The sequence below is a fragment of the Zingiber officinale genome, chromosome 4B (assembly GCF_018446385.1).
Source record: "Zingiber officinale cultivar Zhangliang chromosome 4B, Zo_v1.1, whole genome shotgun sequence".
NCBI lineage: Eukaryota > Viridiplantae > Streptophyta > Magnoliopsida > Zingiberales > Zingiberaceae > Zingiber > Zingiber officinale.
Genome location: NC_055993.1, coordinates 116,403,519 through 116,421,821, shown reverse-complemented (window position 1 = coordinate 116,421,821; position 18,303 = coordinate 116,403,519). Strand labels below are relative to the sequence as shown.

The 18,303-nt window shown below is 36.6% G+C and overlaps 3 protein-coding genes across 4 annotated transcripts in view; 2 read left to right on the top strand and 1 right to left on the bottom strand.

Moving 5' to 3' along the window:
- Window positions 1–98: 98 nt before the first annotated feature.
- Window positions 99–3,226, bottom strand: LOC121978575. Its single transcript, XM_042530903.1, has 4 exons — window positions 2,896–3,226; window positions 736–937; window positions 423–642; window positions 99–352 (listed from the first exon to the last, which is right to left on the bottom strand). Exons 1-3 carry the CDS (start codon window positions 3,224–3,226, stop codon window positions 618–620), a joined length of 558 nt encoding a protein of 185 aa, XP_042386837.1. The 3' UTR covers window positions 99–352; window positions 423–617.
- A 5,001-nt stretch (window positions 3,227–8,227) lies between these two features.
- On the top strand, window positions 8,228–13,144 carry LOC121976144 (FACT complex subunit SPT16-like). The gene is made up of 2 exons (XM_042528160.1): window positions 8,228–8,380; window positions 9,628–13,144. Exon 2 carries the CDS (start codon window positions 9,676–9,678, stop codon window positions 12,856–12,858), a length of 3,183 nt encoding a protein of 1,060 aa, XP_042384094.1. The 5' UTR covers window positions 8,228–8,380; window positions 9,628–9,675; the 3' UTR covers window positions 12,859–13,144.
- A 2,157-nt stretch (window positions 13,145–15,301) lies between these two features.
- LOC121976143 (elicitor-responsive protein 3-like) overlaps window positions 15,302–18,303 on the top strand; it is a 29,530-nt gene continuing 26,528 nt past the window's right edge. The window contains exons 1-2 of one of the 2 annotated variants that reach the window (XM_042528158.1): window positions 15,302–15,489; window positions 16,464–16,529. In XM_042528158.1, coding sequence (XP_042384092.1) covers window positions 15,423–15,489; window positions 16,464–16,529 — 133 coding nt within the window. In that variant the 5' untranslated portion in view covers window positions 15,302–15,422. The other variant, XM_042528159.1, reaches the window with a different exon arrangement.

The following is an 18,303-nucleotide window of genomic DNA, read 5'->3' as shown; positions in this document are numbered from 1 at the left end:
CACCTCCCACCAACCACTGTGACGTTGTGCTTCAAGAACAGCAACAGTACTATGTGTTCAATTATAAAGAATCACACCACCGCATTTCAAAAATCCACATTATTATAATATTGATTTTTTAAATACAGAGAGTTTAAAATTGATGCACCACCACGGTGGAAATAGGAGTATCAGTTGTAATAGTTGTAATGAGTGAATTAGATCTTGGCATATCAGCCCACTTGCATATGGAAACATTCGAAATAAAACACTTATAGAACAACTAAAGATCAAACTAACATAGTGGATATTAGCCCTAATCACGTTCGCTCTAATCACTTGGATCTTGCCCTCCATCTCTGATGAACTCACTCTGCAGTTAGATAGATGTAAAGGATTAGCATAACATTTCGATATGAGAATTGGCAAGAGAAGAAAATAACCTTTATCGAGTGCCGCCGCTATGTTCAGTTATCAGTGTTGTTTACATTAAGGGAATAGATTCTTTTTCCAGCACTGGCAACTGACAGTAGGGACTGAGGGTTTCGAGAATTGACATCCCAAAGGCTAATGGCTTCGGTTCCTGCTAATCGCCTTTCCTCTACTTCGCCATTGCAAAGGGCTCGAGTAGTCCATCCTCATCGCAGGATTGCTAGTCTCCCACTTCGACACAAATTCATCATCACGAATATCATAAGCAATGACAGATTTCTACCTGGTAGCAGTAAAGAGTAGGAGAGGGCACAAGACTTGTACCACCACTGTTGTTGTTCAACAGTTGATGTCGCACACGAATTACTCCGCCTTAAGCCAGCATTACTTAGCGAACCAAGAGGCATCATAGATGAACACGGCAATGGGGAACTATTCGTTGTATCTTCCATGCAAAATGCTTGTATATCTCTTGTATAATAATCCCAAGAACAAAATCCAGATTCAGTAGCATTCCCAGCTGAACCTACAACAAAAAATTTCCCCAAGTAACCATCTATACCCGGTGCACGGATTATCAAACAATCACCCTACAAATTGTTTGACGCGCCCAATGGTGGTTTCTATTCAGCCTTGAACTAATACATGGAAAAGTATATTAGTATATACCAGAAAATCTAGTAATAAAAGATGTTTATAAATATTAAAAGTTTGAAGTTTCATCGCATAATTAGTTATGTCGTAGTACGAACAGGATCCATTATGGTGGGCAAGAAGAACAGCTTCTTCTGAAACAAACCATCCACCAGTCAAAGCCTTCTGTCCTATTTCACATAACTGATCTTTGCAAAGTCCCTCAGTTTGTTCATGCAACATCAATGCAGGTTTTTTTCTCCATGTCGAAACATTCTTCAAGTATTTCATCAAACATGAGTTCAGTTTCCCTTTTGGAAAGTCCACTGACCATCTTTTTTAAAGCATATACTGCTGCAGATGTGCTTTCCCCAAACCCAGTTGCCTGTACTGTCGCATGCTCAGATGCCAAAGTCACAACATTATTGCGAGGCTCACCTTGCTCGAGATCTAGAGAAGCCAGGAACTTCACTGCAATGGAATTTTCATCAATTGAACCCAGTGACTCATCTTCAAAATATGAGTCACTGCGATCTGAGCTATGACCTTCCAAAATGCCAGATGAGATCACGTCTCTTTGTAACTTATCATGCAGAAAGAACCTTGCTTCTACCACTTCCTTTTTTAACTCTCCAACTGTATAACTTGGAATGCTTATTGGATCATTATGACCTGATACAAACTTGTTTTTATCCTGGCAGTTAGCTTTCATGACTTTAGAGGAGCCCTGCTTAGATGTAGTACCACGAACTGCATCAGCAATGACTTTCTCAATTCCACATATTCGACTCTGGATATCAGAGAGAACCAGCTTTGAATCATCTGGGTTATTACTATGCAATCTTTCCTTCATTCACTTTATTTCAGATGCTATTTTTTGAACTTTCCCCTTCCAACATTGCCAGCTTCTCATGCAGCTTACTGGAGTAATTAGATGCAATTCGAGCAACGTTGAGGGGAGGTTCATTAATGGAAAAGGAAGGGAAGGAAAGGAAAGGAATGGGAATGGAGGGTAACTTCCTTACACCCCAATTTGAGGTGTAAGTTAACAGTTCATTTGAGGGGTAAGGGAGGGTAAAAGTCCCCCCTCCCCTCACCTCCTTCCCTCACCTTCTTCCCAAACAAGGGTAAATGTCACCTCTTTACTAATCCTTCCCTCACCTCCTCCCAAACAGACTGTAATGTTCACGGATGATCCATGGGCACAGAATACCCTTGATCTTAGCATCAAATTCTACTTCTTTTGAAGTCTCTATTTGCACTTTTGAACAATCTTTCTTCTTATCATTTAATGTAGTATGAACAAACAATTTCACCGTTTGACCCTCAGGATTTGGAGATACTGCACAATTTGTGTCCTTCAATCCACTGGGAACAACTTTTGTGACCTCTGAATCGATGGAGTTTGAACTTGAGACAAGAAAGCTCTTTTACTAGTTTGCAGAGATGCACTTTCCTTCAAACTCCTTGCTTTCTTCTCTAGCAAAGGAGCTTCCTTTTTAGGTTTCGAGGAACTTGATGATCCTTTCGCATTTGAATTTGAATCATCGCCATTCTTGCGACCTAGTTTCTCTGCGATCAGATCCAAGGATTCTGCATCTCCTTTAGGTTCAGGGTTCCGGAGAAACGTATCCAATCTCTCAGCATTTTTCTTCAAACTCTGGTCACAAAGCCCCTTCCCTGGCAGAAAAGTATCCGAAACCCTAATTCCGCCGAAACTCCTCCGACCTCCGGCCTGTGCTTCCGGATCCCTCCCGGAAGCTATTCCCAGTTGTCCGGACGTGGAAACCCTAGGGAGGCGGCGTTTGCCGCGGAGTTCAGACGCCATATCGGAGGGTTCGGAGGGCTTACCTCTCGGAAAAGACGATGTGGATAAGCGTACGCCGGCGATAGCCGCTGAGTTCCCCTCGAGCTTGGGACGCGCGATGAAGGACTTCCCCGCGGAGACGGCTCTGCGGTTCTCCTTGCCGTTGGCAAAGGATGCCCTCCTGGGGGCGGATGCAGGTCGCTTGTCGTTGGGAGTGGACTGGAAGGGATGGAATGGCATCTCGCCGTGCGGCTTCGTCGCCCCGACCTTGTTCCCTCCGCCGCCATATTTTGCCACACGAAGACAGGTTATTTGAATTTTACAGCAGTGAATTCTGAGCCAAGTGGGCCGACAAAGAATGACGACTCGGCTCATTTAGATCGCTCGACGAACAACTGTGCCGGTTTAGTTCATTCCTTGCCGATCTGGCTCAAATAGTAAATTTATCAAATTTATAATAATAAATATGTATTTGTTATTTAGATATATCTTGAATAAAATAAATTTTAGAAATTATATATAATATGACAATTTAACTTGAGATTCAAACAATCAAAGGCTACATTTGTATTTCTATATTACAGTGCTCGAATTATGTGTTTAATTTTATTTCTATATTTTACCACAGTATATATTTCTACTTTATTAGCTAAGAGTTTGCATTTTTACCCAAATTAGAGTGAACATCTTTCAATAGAAAAAATAATAATAAACCAAATAACATCAAATCAAATCAGTGGGCATCCTCCAACAAGTGGCATACAATGGAGATGGTATTTATAAACTAATTATTCTACATTTTCTACTTGATTTAGCTTGTTTACATGGACCAAGTCACAAACACAAAGGATTGGATTAAGAGACAATAATCATGTGACAAAAGGTGATTCGGTCGCTCCCGCCGCCCCCGCCAACTCGTCCCTAGGTCAACACGGAGGAAGTAAATCACAGACGGCTACTAGCCATTAGTACAAATGACCAAGACATGGAGGAGATTATGCTCGATCACGCCGAATTTCGATCCCAAGACCTCATATGGCAACATCTCATGCCTTAATCATCACACCACTCCGAGGGGACTAAGAGACAATAATCATGTTCCACTACCAGGTATACTGGTTTAAGATGTACTTAATCGTGTTCCACTGCACTAAATCACATATCAAAAGGTACTAATCATGTTCTATTACCAAATGGAATGGATTGATGATTTATATTTTTAGTATCATTTGCACTAGCAAATGTAATGATACACTTGTTTTAAGTATTAAATCTTATCCTTTCATGTAAACAACACTCTAATATGTAGATTTCAAATAACCATTAGGTATAGAGGTGCCAATGAATTAAGTTAAGCCAAAATATGGATATTTGAATTGGAACAAATATAAAAAACAATGGAATCATTATTAATATGTATGCCAAATAATTGAGTGGTAAAACACAGGCCTGTTACATGGCTAATTTTTTCTTTGACAAATTAGATATTGGTCACGTTCGTATGAGCCAACTAAGTTTAGTATAATTCAGGCCTAGATTAGAGATGATCCGAGTTGGAACATAAGTCTTAGGACTAAAAGAATTTAAATATATTCATCGTATATTGAGTCTAAATTTTCATGATTTTATTTTTAGGTTATACCTAAAAGATTTCATACCAATAGAGATATATTTCCCTTATAAATCCTTCCAAGTATTGTTCCAAACGATTTGCATCTTTATGTACATATTGATGTTGATCTTCGAAAACCAATAGCAAGGTTGGTGATCGGAAGCCAAGCATTGGTAGTACTTTTGTAAGAACATCACCAACGTGGTGCTGCTTTTGCAAGATCAATATCAATGTTCGTGTCATTTGTCATATGGCCATGACTTCTTGTCCGAGTCTCAGAACCATGGTTGGAGGACATATATACATTTTATATACTCACCCCTTCCATTTTATACTAAAATTGCAGAAATCTAAGGCACCTAGCTCTATAATGAGTTTCAGTTAAAATTCATTGATAGATCTACAAGACTCTAATTGGATATATTTCAAACCCCTTTGGATTCATATGTATCACAGGAGTTTAAATATGCGCTCCTTTTCTCTTCTTAGACCTTTCTAACATTGTTCCAAACAATTTGAACCTTTATGTACATTGTGGTGTTGGTTTGTGAAGATCAACATCACGTTGGTGCTGATCTTAGGAAACCATAACCAAGGTTGATGATCGAAAGTCAAGGCAACTTTGGTGTTGCTTTTGCAAGAACATCACCAACGTGGTGCTGCTTTTACAAGATCAACACCAACGTCTGTGCCACTTGGCGTGCGACCATAACTTCTTGTGTGAATCTTAGAACCATGATTGGAGGGCATATATACATTCTATACATTTATCCATTTCCATCCTATATCAAAATTTCATAAATGCAAGGCCCCTAAGACAATTAATAGGTTTCGGTCAAAACTTATTGATAGACCTAGAGGACTCTGATCAGACTCATTTCAAGTCCTATGGGTTCATATGGATCACAAGAGTCTGAATATGCTCTCCTTTACTCTTCTTAGACCTTCCTAGTATTGTTCCAAATGATTTGTATCTTTATGTAAATTATGGTGTTGGTCTGAGAAGATCAACACCACATTGGTACTTATCTTCGGAAACCAACATCAAGTTTGGTGATCAAAAGCCAAGGCCACGTTAGTGCTACTTTTGTAAGAGCAACACCAACATGGTGCTGCTTTTTTAAGATCAGCACCAACATCCGAGCCACTTGACACGCAACCATAACTTCTTGTGCGAGTCTCAGAATCATGGTTGGAGGGCATATATACATTCTATATACTCTTCTTTTCCATCTCATACCAAAATTTTAGAAATCCAATGCCCCTAGGTCAATCAATGGGTTTCAATCAAAGCTCATTGATGGACTTAGAGAACTCTAATCAAACTCATTTCAAGTCATTTGAAACAACGCTGGGAAGGTTTAAGAAGAGTAAAGGAGGTCATATTCAAACTCCTATGATCCATATGAACTCATAGGATTTAAAATGAGTCTGATCAAAGTCATCTAGGCTCATCAATGGATTTTGAACAAAACCCATTAATTGAGCTAGGGGCCTTGAATTTCTAAAATTTTGGTATGAGATAGAAAGGGTAAGTGTATAGAATATATGCATGCCCTTTAACTATGGTTCTAATACTCACACAAGAATCTATGACTACATGCTAAACGACATGAACGTTGATGTTGATCTTGCAAAAGCAGCACCAACGTGGTGCTGGTGTTGCAAAAGCAACACGACATTGGTGATTGTCTTGAAAATATAATACCAACGTGGCTTTGGCTTCCGATCACTAAGTTTGGCGTTGGTTTCAAAAAATTAGTACCAACATGATGTTAATCTTCTAAGACCAGCACCACAATGTGCATAAAGATGTAAATCATTTGAAACAACGCTAAAAATTTCTAAGAAGAGTAAAGAAGGGCATATTCAGACTCTTGTGATCCATATGAACCCATAGGACTTGAAATAGTTCCGATCATAGTTCTCTAAACCCATCAATAGTTTTTGATTGAAACCCATGATTGAGATGGGCCTTGGATTTTTAAAATTTTGGCATGAGATAGAAGGGGTGAGTGTATAGAATGTATATATGTCCTCCAACTTTATTTTTGAGACTCACAAGAAGTTATGGTTATGTGATAAGTGGCACGGACGTTGATGTTAATTTTACAAAAGTATCATAACATTGTGTGCCAAGTAGTACAGACGTTGGTGCTAATCTTCCTTTAAAAGTAAAAGACAGTTTCTTTTTATTAGGATAGTTAAAAGGATTTTTTTTCATTTATTCCATCTTACTTTTTAAAAATTGTCTTTATTTGTAATATTATTATAATAGTATAAGATTATAACACTGTACAATTATAGCAATTATAATTTTATAGTTATTAATTTCGTAACTAATATAATGTAATATTGACTGATATTGATTAGAAATAAATTATTTAGATGTAGTAGCTATGATTTGGAGCACTATAACATGATGTTGATATGTGTTGACCAATATTGATCAATAATGATTCGAGATGAAAATTTTATATTAAAAGAGTTATGAACCGTAGTTGCTATAACCTAGTATTATTAATGTTAATCAGAGTAAAAGTACTATTATAATATAATGTTGGCCTTGATCAAAGATAAAATATCTATATTGTAGTAACTATAAACTATAAGTACTATAACATATTTTATTAGTGTTGATCAAAATTAAAATGTTCATATTATATTAGCTATAAATCTGTAGTAATACAAATAAATAAAAGTAGTTTTGGGGGAAAAAAATGTACTAACTTGGATTGTGTGTACTTTTAATAATAAATCAAAAAAAAAAATCTCCCTTTTGACTATTCCAATAAAAAAAAAGCTCTTTTTTTTTGTCCTATATAGGTTAATTAAAACCAGTAAATATATTTTTAATATACTTTAAGGCTAATATAGATATTGTGGATAATTGGTCTAGGACATCTATTGTTCGTATCATCTTAACTATAATTTACTTTTGCCCATAACATTTCTCATATTCGTGGGGATGATTTCATTGAATGTTCTAGGTCTTATATATTTGATCATTATTCTGAATTTAGTCTTAACTAGTAATAAGTAAATGATCATAAAAACAAAACCTTTTTTTTAAAAAAAATTAAAATACTAATTTATCCATAATTCAATATTCAAAGACACTTTTGTGCTTCATTTTAAAGTAACTTTTAATTAAAATTATACTATTTAAAATCAAAATTATACTATTTTAAATCAAAATTATATTATTTTAAAGCAATTTTAATTAAAGATGCTATAGTTTTGATCAAAATTAGATTGAAACTACTGTAAGGTATCAACAATTTTAATTAAATTAATATAATTTTGATTAAAATTATTTTAAAGGGGAGAAAAAGAAGATATTTTAAAAATTAATTATGGGTAAAATATTTTTTTTAAATAATTTTTATTAAAGAATGTCAATAAGCTACAAAATTCAGTTGGGCTGCCAGTTTGTTTTTCAATTTTTTGCTGATTAAGCGACACATCAATCATATTTGCTGATTAAGCGACACGTCAGCACTCGTCTCTAGTGGACCACGTAGTGTTTTCCACTTTGGGGCCCGCTCCATAGTGGCTTGTTTGAACCCAAGTCAAGGCGGGTAAACATGCGGGTAATTTTCAGTACAAAAAGGTTTGGAGCCGAGCTGTTTTAAGGGAAAATTTCATTTCAACCCCAAACTTTACACGTTCTTTCCAAGTGCTTTTCAGGGTCTGAAAATTTTGACGTATTGTGATAATACTTAAAGTATATGGTAATATTTTGAAAATCACGTAAGTTCTAGGGTGAAATGGAATTTTCTTTGAGAGAGAGAGAGAGAGGGGCTTCCGCTTGCGCTCTGGCGAAGTGGCTATATGAACGAAGTCCCGATGACCTAATCGCCTCCTTCCTCATTTGGAGCTTCGATCCTGTGCGCGACGCGAAATCCTTTGTTGAGGTAAGAACTTGTCCTCCTCGTTGCCGTTCTCGAGGGTTTTCACGACTCGAGAACAATAGTATTTTTTTCATTCGTTTTTAGGTCTTAATCGGCCCTTTTCTTTCGATTGGTCACTTTGAGCGGTCGATTTTCGCCATATTTTTCCAGTTATTGCATCAATTTTTACTATTTTTTTTTCCACCGTTTCTCTTATTGTTGCTCCAGATTAGGGATTTGGTTGCAGTGTTCGGGTAAATAATAGGACGTAGGAACCCTAACGCACTTTCCAATTGCTTATTTTGATCTTGGATCTGAGTATTTTCAAATTAAAAAAAAAAATTGCGTTCTAGTAGATTGCTCGAGGCCTTTGCTTGCGTGCTATGAACTTCAGATCCTGTGATTCCTAGTGCTATTGCTACTTATTTAATCTCGGTAATTTGAAGGAAATTGGTAATTTCACGCTAGGTTCAGTATTTATTAGAACCATATTGTTCAGAAGAGTTTGCAGTAGTTCATTTAGATGAATATATAACAAGAGAGAGATTGGATTTCTTTAAAAAACTACATTGGGATAGGAGAGAAGAAGACAACCTTAGAGAGATGGAAGGTAAGTTACATGCTTATATTGTTGTGAGGTAGTTGGTAGTTTCACCATAAAAAATGTCAATTATTTTACTACTATCTGTTTTTGGAACCTTAATTGAATATAATAGTTGTACACCAGAGACGCAAGGCAATTAGTACTTTTTTGAAGTGTAGTCATTACTTCGACACCATAAGCTTTTGCAATTTGATAGCATGGACTAATGTTAACTTTTCTAGTAACGACATATGTGTTAGCTAGCTAATGATCCTATCGTTTTGGCATTATTGTAATGTTGAATTTTTTATGCGTGTGTTTTAGTTTTGCATGTACCCTGAAGTTCTCATTTTAATAATAGAACTTTTGTCTCATTTCCTAATGCTTGAAATTTGCAATCCTATTGATTGATAGTTCAAGACGGATCATTTGTTGTTGGATTTTTAGTTTCCATTGCTGAAAAATAAGAAATACTTTGGTCTAGTCCATACTTGTCATACGGCATCAATCTTTCTGCTTTTGATCTTTGCTATAAAAATTATTGTTCGGTGAACATTGTTTTATGATTGCTTATCCACTTACTCAATAAGTTTGTTTGTCCTATTATTTTATACAATCTCTTTCTGTGTTTTAGATATTTTCAAAATTTAGATTTTCATCTGTACTTGTTTCCTTTTTTCCTTTTCAGGTTGCTTGCACTTTTGTACGTCTTATGAGTTTCTATTGGTGATTTCTAATGGCCAATCATCAGAATGGGGGTGCAAAACCACCAGCCTCTGCTGCTGCTGCTTATACTATCAATCTTGATAACTTCAGCATGCGGCTAAAAGGATTTTACACTCATTGGAGTGATCATAAACCCAATCTTTGGGGTTCTGCAGATGCCATTGCAATTGCTACGCCACCTACTTCTGAAGATCTTCGGTACCTTAAATCCTCAGCATTGAATATATGGTTACTTGGTTATGAGTTTCCAGAAACCATCATGGTTTTCATGGACAAGCAGATTCATTTCATATGTAGTCAAAAGAAGGCCAAACTACTTGACACCGTAAAAAAATCTGCTCGTGAGGCTGCTGGACTTGATCTTGTAATACATGTTAAGGCAAAGGATGATGATGGGACAGCCCTGATGGAGGATACTATTCGTGCTATTCGTGCACAGTCAAAATCAGAGTCCCCAATTGTTGGATACATTTCAAAGGAGGCACCGGAAGGGAAGCTTCTAGAAACTTGGTCTGAGAAGCTTGGGAACTCGACCTTACAACTTATTGATGTTACAAATGGTTTCTCTGATCTCTTTTCTGTAAAAGATGGCACAGAACTTACCTGCATCAAGAAAGCTGCCTATCTAACTTCATCAGTGATGAAAAATTTTGTGGTTCCAAAGCTTGAGCGGGCCATTGACGAGGAAAAGAAAGTTTCCCATTCTTCATTGATGGATGATGCAGAAAAGGCAATACTCAACCCTACAAAGGTGAAGGTTAAATTGAAGGCAGAAAATGTCGATATATGCTATCCTCCCATCTTCCAAAGTGGAGGGCATTTTGATCTCAGACCCAGTGCATCCAGCAATGATGATAATCTGTATTATGATTCTACTAGCGTTATCATCTGTGCTATTGGCTCACGCTATAACAGTTATTGCTCAAATGTTGCAAGGACATTTTTGATTGATGCAACTGCGACCCAGATTAAGGCCTATGATGTGTTGGTTAAAGCTCACGATGCTGTGATTGGTTCTTTGAAACCTGGAAATACCGTTGGTGCTGCCTATCAAGCTGCCATAGCAGTAGTTCAGAAGGAAGCTCCAGAGCTGCTGTCAAATCTTACCAAGTCTGCGGGAACTGGAATAGGGCTTGAGTTTCGTGAGTCTGGATTGAGTTTAAATTCAAAAAATGACCGTTTGTTGAAACCCGGAATGGTTTTCAACTTGTCTCTTGGTTTCCAGAATCTCCAGGCTCAGACTAAAAATCCTAAGACTGAGATATACTCATTGTTGCTTGCTGATACTGTTATAGTTAGCGAGAAACCTCCTGAGGTCTTGACTGCTAGCTGTTCCAAGGCGGTTAAGGATGTTGCTTACTCATTTAATGAGGAAGAGGAGGAAGAGCTGCCTAGTGTAAAGGCTGTTCTTAACAACAAGGGGGTGCTTGCGTCCAAAGCAACTCTGAGATCGGATAACCAGGAGATGTCCAAGGAAGAGTTGAGAAGACAGCACCAGGCAGAGCTTGCTCGACAGAAGAATGAAGAAACTGCTAGGCGGCTGGCTGTTGGTAGGTCTGCAGGTGGTGATGGCCGAGGCCCGGCCAAAACATCTAGTGATCTAGTTGCTTACAAAAACGTAAATGATATACCCTTTGCGAAACAGCTAGCTATACAAGTAGATCAGAAGAACGAGGCTATTCTTTTACCAATTTATGGAAGCATGATCCCCTTCCATATCTCTACAGTAAAGAGTGTGACCTCTCATCAGGACCATGGGACTTGCACCATCCGAATTATTTTCAATGTGCCTGGCACACCATTCAATCCTCATGATGCCAATACCCTCAAGTTTCAAGGTGCAATCTATGTCAAAGAGATTACTTTTCGGTCTAAGGATCCCCGGCATACCAGTGAAGTGGTTCAGCTAATCAAAACACTTCGGAGACATGTCACATCAAGGGAGTCTGAGAGAGCTGAAAGGGCCACTTTGGTTACCCAAGAGAAACTGCAGCTTGCTGGAAACCGAATGAAATCAGTCAAGCTACCAGACTTGTGGATACGCCCTTCATTCGGTGGTCGTGGAAGGAAGCTCACAGGAAGTTTGGAGGCTCATGTAAATGGGTTTCGGTATGCTACATCGAGACCTGATGAGCGAGTGGAAATCATGTTTGCGAACATCAAGCATGCCTTCTTCCAGCCTGCAGAGAGAGAGATGATAACACTGGTGCACTTTCACCTTCACAATCATATCATGGTGGGCAACAAGAAGACAAAGGATGTTCAGTTTTATGTTGAAGTTATGGATGTTGTACAGACTTTGGGTGGTGGAAGAAGATCAGCTCTTGATCCTGATGAGATTGAGGAAGAGCAACGTGAAAGGGATCGGAAAAATAAGATAAATATGGAATTTCAGAGCTTTGTCAACAAGGTGCATGATATCTGGGCGCAACCACAGTTTAAAGGTCTTGATTTGGAGTTTGATATGCCATTACGGGAGCTTGGGTTCCATGGAGTCCCTCACAAGTCGTCGGCCTTCATTGTTCCAACCTCTACCTGTTTGGTCGAACTCATTGAAACACCCTTCCTGGTGGTTACCTTAGGTGAGATCGAGATAGTTAATCTTGAAAGAGTTGGTTTCGGGCAGAAGAATTTCGACATGACTATTGTGTTTAAGGATTTCAAAAGGGACGTCCTCCGCATAGATTCTATTCCATCCTCCTCCGTTGATGGAATTAAGGAATGGCTCGACACTACAGATCTAAAGTATTACGAGAGCAGACTGAATCTCAACTGGCGGCCAATTCTGAAAACCATAGTCGAGGACCCTGAGAAGTTCATCGAAGATGGCGGATGGGAGTTTTTGAACATGGAGGCCAGTGAATCAGATTCTGATAATACTGAGGAATCAGACAAAGGGTATGAGCCATCTGATGTGGAGCCAGAGTCCGCTTCCGAAGATGAAGACAAGGACAGTGCATCATTGGTGGAATCCGACGAGGATGAGGAATCGGACGAGGACTCAGAGGAGGAGAAAGGGAAGACATGGGAGGAGTTGGAACGGGAGGCGACCAATGCTGACAGGGAGAAGGGTGATGAATCTGATAGTGAAGAGGAGAAGCGGAGGAGGAAGGTGAAAGCTCTCGGAAAATCCCGTGGTCTGGAAAGAAGTGTCCCCAAGGGAGTCCCTGGGAAGAGACCAAAGTTTAACTGAAACACACGCACACTCCTACATCGGGAGGAACTGAAAAGGACCTACCTGCTCATATTGCCACTTAAAAGGCTACAACCGAAGCATTAGATTCCCCTGTTTTTGAGCACGCCTTGGTATCAAACTTCTTAAATCTTTTTTTAATGTGCTAGTGTTGTTTTAGTTGTCTAATTATGTTGAATTAGCTTAAGTTGTAACACGGATGCATTCAACTTCATCATGTAAATTTAGATTCTGGAACTTGTTTTGGATGCTGAGTGTTGATTTCCTATCTATTTAGTATTATTTAGTTCTGTTTGTCTAGAGATTGCAATTGGACTGAGCCACTGTAACCAAGCCCAGTAAAGGGCCCGAGCCAGGTAACAGTTTTGCAGCCTACTGGCCGTGCCCGGTCTCACATGGATCAACTTTGTCTGGACCAATGTGGGATTGTGCTCGGCACGGCACTGTTTAAATGGAAAAATCTTATGCTGTATGTTGTTAATATTAAATATTTTAATATATTTTTAATTATTTTTATATTAAATATGGTTTTTGATTCAGACTGAAGTTGGTTTGAGGTGATGCAATAAAGTTGGTTTTTTTTTTTTGTTTTTTGTTTTATAGTTGGCATTAGGTATTAGCCAAGCTTTTCTCTTACTAATTTTGAGTGATATTATGAAAATTTATTATCGATTATTAGGATAAATTTTAAAAAGTATGTGTAGAGTCTCATCTTGACCGTTAATATTTTTGTATCTGTTATTTATCGACAATACATTTCAAACTCTAATTGTCTAATCTACCGGCCAAACCACTGCACCTGTCCGGGTGTTTTATTTTGAGAAGATGATGTATCAAATGACAGATTTTTATGTCAGTTTAGGGAATCACATTCATATTTTCTCATAGCGCTCAAATCTTCCAATTAGGCAAAACTCCTTTAAAATAGAAGTCGCACGTTGCAATTTGAAATTTGGAACATTAGGTGTAAAATATTATTCCGGCAGCTCCAAAATCATAAACATTTCAGAAAAATCCTGAAAGCATCACTAGCCGCATCCAAACATAATTTTAAAGTTATCGTATTTTACCTCAAAATTGTATAATTTTAGAATCTATAATAATAAAGCAATCAATAAATAATATTTGCTCGATACATGAGTTGAAAATCAAAATAGATCAAACGTGTAAAATTTTCACTCAAGGTAGCCCACAAATCGAACAATACAAGCTGAAATCAATCTTCAAAACTCTCAAAATCAGTTAAATTGAGTAGGCAAAATTTTTAACAATCGTTTGTTGAAAAAACTCAAACCAAGGATAAAAAATCAAGGTGAAAACTTTTCAAAAAATGAAGTAAAATCGATTTGGGTTATAATAAAGTGATCACACATATGATCCAAATTCTAAAAAATCGTTGACAAAACAATTAAAATCAAAGGAGAATGACTCACATATGACCTGCACGAATTAAGTTTTATTTTTCATCATTTCTTACTAAATATTTTTTCAAACTTTTTTCAGTAATTTTTTTGGATGGTAATCCGTTGGAAATTGAAAAGAGGAGAGAGTTAATAGAAATAATCCATAAATTATTGGGGCTGGATAAAAAATTTAACAAATGTTAAGTAAAAATTAGGTGAGGTTGGAGCCCACCTTAGCCCATGGGTGGTTCCACCTATGTTCTAATGCATACAGTCATCCTTGACTTAGACTCTCTCACTGAGTTGTTCAATCTTGACCAAATTTTATTTAACATATTATTAAACAAATAACAAAATATATGCCTGATTATCTAATACAATTTGCACTCAATAGTGAGTTTTAGATTTCAAGGCTTCTTTACTCATATGTAACATAATGAACATGAATGCATACTAATATTGTGAATATTATTTTTCATTTGAATTTTGAAAAAATTATAAAAATAATGTATGCGAGGAGTTGAATTTTGACATTAATAAGAAGAATTGATTTATCACAAATTCACAATAATCACAATACTCATAATTGAAGTTATTTCATCAACAACAATCTCCACTTTGATCCTTGAAGCCATAATGCTTTCTTTGCCATCGTCAGCAACATTGTCATATAGTATTCTTTTATAACTCGATGAGAACTCAACACAAAGCTAAAGCTAAGAAAAGAAAGTATTGACAGGCTTATAAACTTCTAATAAAGACCCAATACAATACACTTTATCATCAAATGAATTTTTCGTACTTAAAAAGGAATTCATAGAAGGAAGTTTCAATTGATGAAAAAAAAAAAAAAAAAAAATTATGTAAATCATATAAAGAAAAAGAAAAAGATTATATTAACTTTGAAATAAACTATTACTTTCAATATCATTTTTGTTTTCAAAATATTATAATTTAAAATACGCCATTAAATTTATTATTCTTTACTCTTTTAAAATAGGTGATTCAATTTTAACTAATCAAATTACTTTATTAATAGAGGTGGATCTTCGAATGATGATTTTTTTCCTCTTTCATCCTCTACTCTATTTTTTCTTAAGACGCAGCTTCCCCATTCACCACTAACAGACGAATCTGCAATAGCAAATCCGGCGATCGAGGATGGCTCGTGGGACGCTTCATGTGCTGCTGGTCAGCGCCAAGGGCCTCCATGACGCCGATGTCTTGGGTAGGTTTTAGCGTTTCCCGTCGATCGCCTTCGATCTCACGCAAACGCCCCTTCTTCCGATCCTTTTCCTTCCTTTTACTTGATCTGCCAAATCGGGATTATTCAACGGTGAGAAGTGAAATGTTATGTCTCGTGGCGCGATTCGTGCTGGGTTAAACTTCACAAGTTCTTATGGAGATTATAATTTAGAATTCCCAATCACGTTCATCGAATCACTAAATCATCGAGTTCCTTCTCTGTGTTTCTGTTATTACGGATCCTCTTTGTTCTTACGAATGAGATTATACATTACGACCATTTTGATAAGTTTTCTGTTTCAAAGCGATTTTGCTCTTCCAAGGAACTGCCGTTTTGGGGGGCCAAATCTTGTACCTTGGAATTGCAGATGAATTCTAGCCTTCGCGATTCCAATGCCTCTGGTGATTGCAAGGGTCTTATTTTAAGATCTGAAAACATTCCAAATCTTGCTTCATATTTTTGCTTAGATTGGAGGTTAGTTCCCTGTTTTTTAGTGTGTAGTGAAAGCACATGCCACAAATTTTTAGTCAATTATGACAATGTGAACTTTTAATTTGAATTATCTCATTCTAAATTCATGCAGAAGATACAGAGGTTAATTTTTTTTTTCATGCTCTTAGATCAAGATCATATTTTCCAAATGGTTGGTTTCTGTAGCCCTTGAATGTAATGTTTCTCGAACTCAACAATTCATGGTGTCTAAAAAAGTTCTATTTTTATGCAGGCTAATGAGATCTGTAGAACTTTGTAGATAAATTTTCTACTTGTAAACATTTCACCCAGATTGACTTATATGCCTCGATTGCATATTTCAGCTTTCAGTTTCATGCTTACCATCCTGAATTGCTTGATGCACTCACAAATATTTAATACATATCTAAAATTATATGTACATACATCTGCCTGTTTGTCATATCATTAGTGTCTATTGAGTAACATTTATAACTGATGAGCAGGCAAAATGGATCCTTATGCCATCCTTATTTGTCGTAATCAGGAAAAGAAAAGCAGTACTGCCTCAGGTGCATTTTCATCCTGCCATGTTATTACTTTCTCGTATATTCTGCAAGATTTCATTGCTTGTCCTCATTGTTTAATCTTAAAAGAGTTTGTACATCAATTGTATGTTTTGTTCATATATCATAATTACACCAATTGAGGAACATATTTAATATTTGCAAATTGACTTTGGGCGGTTAGGCCTATCTAGAATTGGTTGAATAAGGTACAACTTTTGAGGAAAAGATGTGTACCTATTCCACCTCTAAAAGAATTACAAAATGGAAGATTGAAGTTAATTAGCGAAGGTGGTCCTCTCTACCTATACATTATTATTATTATTATTATTATTATTATTATTATTATTATTATTATTATTATTATTGATTAATGTAATAACTGAGAATTACATTGCCTCGGTTACCTTATTCTAGGTTGGGCATAGTGTGAATTGATATGCGAAGTCGCAGATCTTGGTCCAACATTGGCTTAGTAGGGTCATGGTCGGTCCTTTAGTATTTATATTTTTAATTAAGCTTTTTTTAAAACCATAATTTTTTAAAAAAAACTTAAAAATCATAAATTAAAAAATCTTCCAATTTTAAAGACTAAAATTGAAAAATTATGAATTGTTTGGATCTTTATTTTTTAGATTTTTTTTTAAAAAAGATTTATAGAACTAAAAGACCGAAATGCCCTCATGAGTTTAATTAATTTTTCACAGTTTCAAGTGGGAAATGGTGGAAATGGTTATAAGCACGTGTTAGGTTGAGCACAACACCATGTAGGCTTGGGTAGTCTATGAGTCATAGAGGTATTGCTTGCATTTAGGCTTGGGCTGTGCTTGGCACAACTCACACATGTTGTGCCAAGATGAGTCGTGGGTATTCTAAGCTAGGCCACTCATGACCCAACCTATTTGAGACTACTAGGTCTCTAGTATTATATGGTATTTATATTTAAGTCTTTCGGTCCATAACACTCTTCCTCAACTAGGTCAAAGATATCATGAAAATCTAACTTTATGGAAGTACAAAGCTCTCTTGCTCACCATTGCAAATGAAAGATTGTAAACACCTTCATCCACGACTTGCTCCTTACTATTTAGTTACTATAATGTAAAAATATTGAATGAGACAACATAGCCTACTAGTTTTCTTTAGAGATGGTACAATCTACTTTTGCATTGGAGAGTACAACTTAAATACCAACCTTGAGATTCATGCCTTTCTTGCCTTGCTAGATTATTCTATTTTTGTAGCAACCACTTATAGCTTCTCAGCTAAGCTTGTCTAGTGATTTGTTTCATGGATTACTTCTATTTTCTTCCATGATAGTGAATAGTTACATCCTTTATTATAGGTTTTTGCTATTATTATAAATCAAACTAGTCTCCGCCTAAGAAACAAATCTTGGAGGTTGCATCATCTATATTTCTTCCATTTGATCACCTTGGAAGCAAGCATTCTTGATATCCTAAGAAAGGGGTCATATGAATAAAGTTGCCAAGGAAGAAATAGTTGGATTGAAACAACCTTTTCCATTGGTGAAAAGTGTGGAATTGGATGAAGAGAAAAAGAACTTAAATCTTTTTCATTATTTTATAATTTACAAGAAGTCCAACTTAAATAGGAGGATGCAAGAGACATTAGAAAGAAAGATTACAAACAAAAGGAAAATAAAAATCTCTCTTAATTAGAGATTTAATTCCTTTCCTTCTGTGTCAATCTCTATTAATCACAGATTTAATTCCTTTCCTTCTATGTCAATCTCTCTTAATTATCAAATCAAATCAGA